This window comes from Vicugna pacos, chromosome X (assembly GCF_048564905.1).
Source record: "Vicugna pacos chromosome X, VicPac4, whole genome shotgun sequence".
Lineage (NCBI taxonomy): Eukaryota > Metazoa > Chordata > Mammalia > Artiodactyla > Camelidae > Vicugna > Vicugna pacos.
The window spans coordinates 88,264,693-88,268,710 of NC_133023.1; the positions used below are offsets into that span (position 1 = coordinate 88,264,693).

The following is a 4,018-nucleotide window of genomic DNA, read 5'->3' on the forward strand; positions in this document are numbered from 1 at the left end:
TCTTGGGTAATGTTTAAAGAAGTTTTTAGCAAAATGTATATATAGTAAAAAACAAACAAACAAACAAACAGAACTGCTTACCAAAAAAAAGATCTTTCAAAACTAATTTTGAAAAAAAAATTTAAAGAAATCTTCAAATATAAATATTTCCAGATGAAAATACTAAATTCCAGTGTCATCTAAAATGAATACATTTTCCTTTATCTTCTGGCGTTACGTGAGGAATGTTATGAATGGATAAGCACCAAAGCCTGACCTGGAAATGAATTAGGGCACATTTTAAGGTAAAAAGGTGGGAAAACACAACAGGATTCCATACTATTTTAAGAGTAAACTTTTATTTATTTCTGTATTTATGCATTTACTTATTTTTCATAGCCTTGAACTTTAGGTCTCTGGAGGCAAATACATTCATTCAGTAAGTATTTACTGATTGCCTATGGTTTGCTAGGCATTAGTGGAGAAATGGGAGAATATAAAGATGACAGTTATATTCTCTGCTCTCAAGACATTTATAACTGAGTTGGACAATATACATGCACACAAATACATTTTACTGCTATAGAACAACAACTATATAAACCTACTAAAACAATCTCTGTAAACAAAAGCTGCTTTTCCCCGCTGTATTTCTGAACTTACTTTTAGTACCACTCATTATATTATTCAGTTGGTTCAGATTTGCACTTGAACAGCATATAATGCATGGACACCAAGGCAGCATCTGAGTGCTTTAAGGAAAAACAGACATGCCACAATACTAATGCAAGGTCAGCACAACCAGGCCAGTTATGAGGAAGGGCCCATCTCCCTTCTTACTTCCAGTATTCTCATATACAGAGAAGTACAACCAGTTTTCCTAACAATCCATGCTTCATATTTGTCTAAGCCCCAAAGTACTTTTCTTCCACATAATCCCATTAATTTTTACTCTCCCGCCCATCTTCCTGAAATAAACATCCCGTGTCCTTGATAATTGTATATTATTCCACTGAGGGTCATAACATCATTACTTTTTAACAATGCTTGTTCTACTTTAGGTAAGAATCTTTGAAATTGACCAAAAAAAAATCTTAATAAATGGTACTTTACAAATTAAGAATCTTTTTCAGAAGGAGTAGGGACTGGGCTCATTTTTCTTCTTGGCAGTTTTGTGTGTGTGTGTATGTGTGACAACTGTTAAGCAGTATTAGAAAATTTAAAGTATGTCCAAATATAATATTTGGTATTGAAAACAGCAACAGCAAAAATATCCAGTCTACATCTTGGATCAGTGCACACTCTACCCAGCCTGCCATATATTCTGTATTTTTATACTTGGAATTCTTGTTTTGAATGATGGCAAGTTCCTTAAACATCAAACATTCAAATATATTCACAGGTCTTGATAGTACTAAGGCAAGAAGTGAAAACATACATATTCATTTATCTATTTAACAACAGGTCAGGAAAACTTAAGTAAGTGTTTAAGAAGAAAAAGATTGATCAGGTTTTCAGATAAATTCTAAACATTCAATCAGCAGAACCCTGACATTCCTAAAGTGTTTGGACTAATTGAGATTTTGGTACAAAAAAACAAGATTGTATGATGACTTTTTCCAAGTAAATAGTTTTTAAAACAGTGCTTAGCACCAACAACTCACAAACTACAAACATGAAGATTACAATTTGTAAATGGAACGTTTCCAAAAGCTGGGTAGTCTAGAAATTGGAATGTATTTTCCAATTGGAACAATGTTATAAAAACTATGGCTAGCTTTTCAGAACAGATGTACAAACCCTGTTTTAAAAAATGTTCTTAATATCGACGTGAAAAGTAATGAAAACAGTGCCATTGTAATACTGGTTAAAAAAAGAAGAAGAAATAGGAAATACACATGATTGTAAAACTATGACTGCATAGCATTAAAGAGAGAATATGTAAATAACTCAAAGAACGAACACAATTAAGAATTAGTCAAAATTTTTTGTATGAGAATTCAAAATGACAGTGTTAGGCAGCTGTAGAAAAGTATTAAAGCCAACTTTTGACTACCTGAATGACATCTCACTCTCTAGCTTTTCCTCTCTGCCTAATATACTAAGCAGAGGTAGAGGTAAGCTGGGCACTTTCCACCTGGAAAAGCCACACAGAGTCAAAAGCACACGCATAGAGTGAAAGAGGAAAGTGAGGGGGGCCTGGGCACTTTGAGGACACGGCGGGCGACCATCCTCAGCTCCAGAGGCCTGCATAGTTCCCGTGGAGGCCAGAAGGGAGAGGCCCCCCCGCGGCGAAGAGCTTCATCTCGGGCCAGTTGTAGCAGTGGGTGTACAGCGCGTTGGGGAACTCGCCGATGCCACCGAAGTAGTTCACCCACAGGTCGTCGTGGTTGAGCCAGCCTCTGCCACACGTGAGCCTGAGCTTCCTCCCTGCGAGCCCTGGAGAGGAGGGCGGGCTGGCCGAGGCCCTCTCCTCCAGGAACTTCTGGGCGCGGATGTCGTAGAAGAGCAGGGAGCCCTGGCCCGTGCCCACGGTGATGATGTGGTGGTAGAAGCTCAGCGAGCGCACACCCATGCCGCCCTCTCGGGAGCACAGGGGCCGGATGTTCTGTTGACCTTGGCGCAGATCCAGGAAGGAGACGTGGGACTGGGAGCCCACCGCGTACAGGGACAACTCATCACAGTAGGTCAGGCACACGTTCTCTCGGCAGTAAGGCAGCCTGATGGACAGCAGCCTGGACAGGGTGCTCCGGGCTTTCCACAGGTGGAAGTAGCCGTCCAGGGACACGGCTCCCAGCTCCTGGTTCTTGCTGCTGAAGGCCAGGGCCCGCACCTTGCGGTTGCCGGGGCCGGTGCTGGCTCTGGGGATGGCCTCCACGTCCCTCGGACGGATGTGGGCGTACACGGGGAGCCCCGCGTCGTTGTGCCAGGCGATGCTGTCACTGAACACGTCGGGGTCCATCCTCCAGAGCGCCACGGTGCCGTCGCGGGAGCCGCTCACGGCCACCGTGTCGCTCATCCAGGCGATGGCGAAGATCCAGTCCTTGTGGCCGTGCCGATCGCCCAGGCACACGGGGTCCAGCGTGGGCAGCTGGTAGACGGCCAGGCTGTTGGGGTTCTCACCCCCCGTGGCCAGAAGCGTCTTGGAGGGATTCAGCTGGATGGCGTGGATGCCGCAGTTCGGCTGGGCCCGGGCCGGCCCGGGCCCGCGGTCCCGCATCAGGGGGATGCGCGTGATCTGGCCCGACTGCACGTCCACCACGAAGAGCGTGTTGCACTTGGTGCCGCACACCACCTGCCTGGCGTTCAGCCACTGCGACGCGAACACCTTGTTGAGGGTGCCCAGCGCCAGCTCGCGCTCCCGCAGCAGCTCGGGCAGCTTCTGCACCGCGTAGCCGCGCAGCTCGCCCTCGAAGCCCGGGAGCCCCGCGCGGCCCCGCGCGCCCACCTCGCGGCCCTTCAGGTAGTGCAGCAGCGAACGCCGCGCCGCCGGCCGCTTCTGCCTCTTGGGCGGCAGCGGCCCGTCTCCGTCCGCTGCCGCCGCCGCCGAGCCCTGCGACGACGAGCTCGCGGCGGTCGCCTCGAGCGCGGGCGCTTTCCGCTTCCTGCTACCTGTTTGCTGCGCGGACATGGTGGGCGGCGGGCGGGCGGCGCGGTGGAGCGTGGCCCCCGTGTTGGCCTTGGCGGCGGCGGGGACAGTGGCGTCGGCCAGGGGCCCGGGGCGGTCACGGAGCGCAGAGTCGACCGAGTCCGGGGCGCGGCGGCAGCGACGTAGGCGAGGGCGGCTGGAGGGAGCGGATTGCGGGCGGCGGCGAGGGCGGTGGCGACGCGATCGAGGCAAGGGCTGGAGTGCGGCCGGCGGAGCTGAGGGAGCGAAGTTGGTGTGGGACGCGTTCGACGCGGGGGGTCCGAGTGGGAGGAGGCGGAGGCGGCGGGAGGAGCCGGCGGGGAGCGGGCGGGCGCGGTGGGAGGGAGCCCAAGCCAGCTGGGAAGATGGATCCGTGGGGCCTCGGATGTGCTGAGGGCCTCACTCTAGGAC

General features: G+C 50.3%; 1 protein-coding gene across 1 annotated transcript; it reads right to left on the reverse strand.

The window, feature by feature from the left end:
• Positions 1 to 318: 318 nt before the first annotated feature.
• On the reverse strand, positions 319 to 3,810 carry LOC102533255 (DDB1- and CUL4-associated factor 12-like protein 2). Its single transcript, XM_015238868.3, has one exon. It carries the CDS (start codon positions 3,608 to 3,610, stop codon positions 2,213 to 2,215), a length of 1,398 nt encoding a protein of 465 aa, XP_015094354.2. The 5' UTR covers positions 3,611 to 3,810; the 3' UTR covers positions 319 to 2,212.
• Between the last annotated feature and the right edge of the window lie 208 nt (positions 3,811 to 4,018).

Coding starts and splice junctions, on each gene's coding strand:
- LOC102533255 (XM_015238868.3), bottom strand. CDS start 3,610: ATGTCCGCGCAGCAAACAGGTAGCAGGAAGCGGAAAGCGCCCGCGCTC.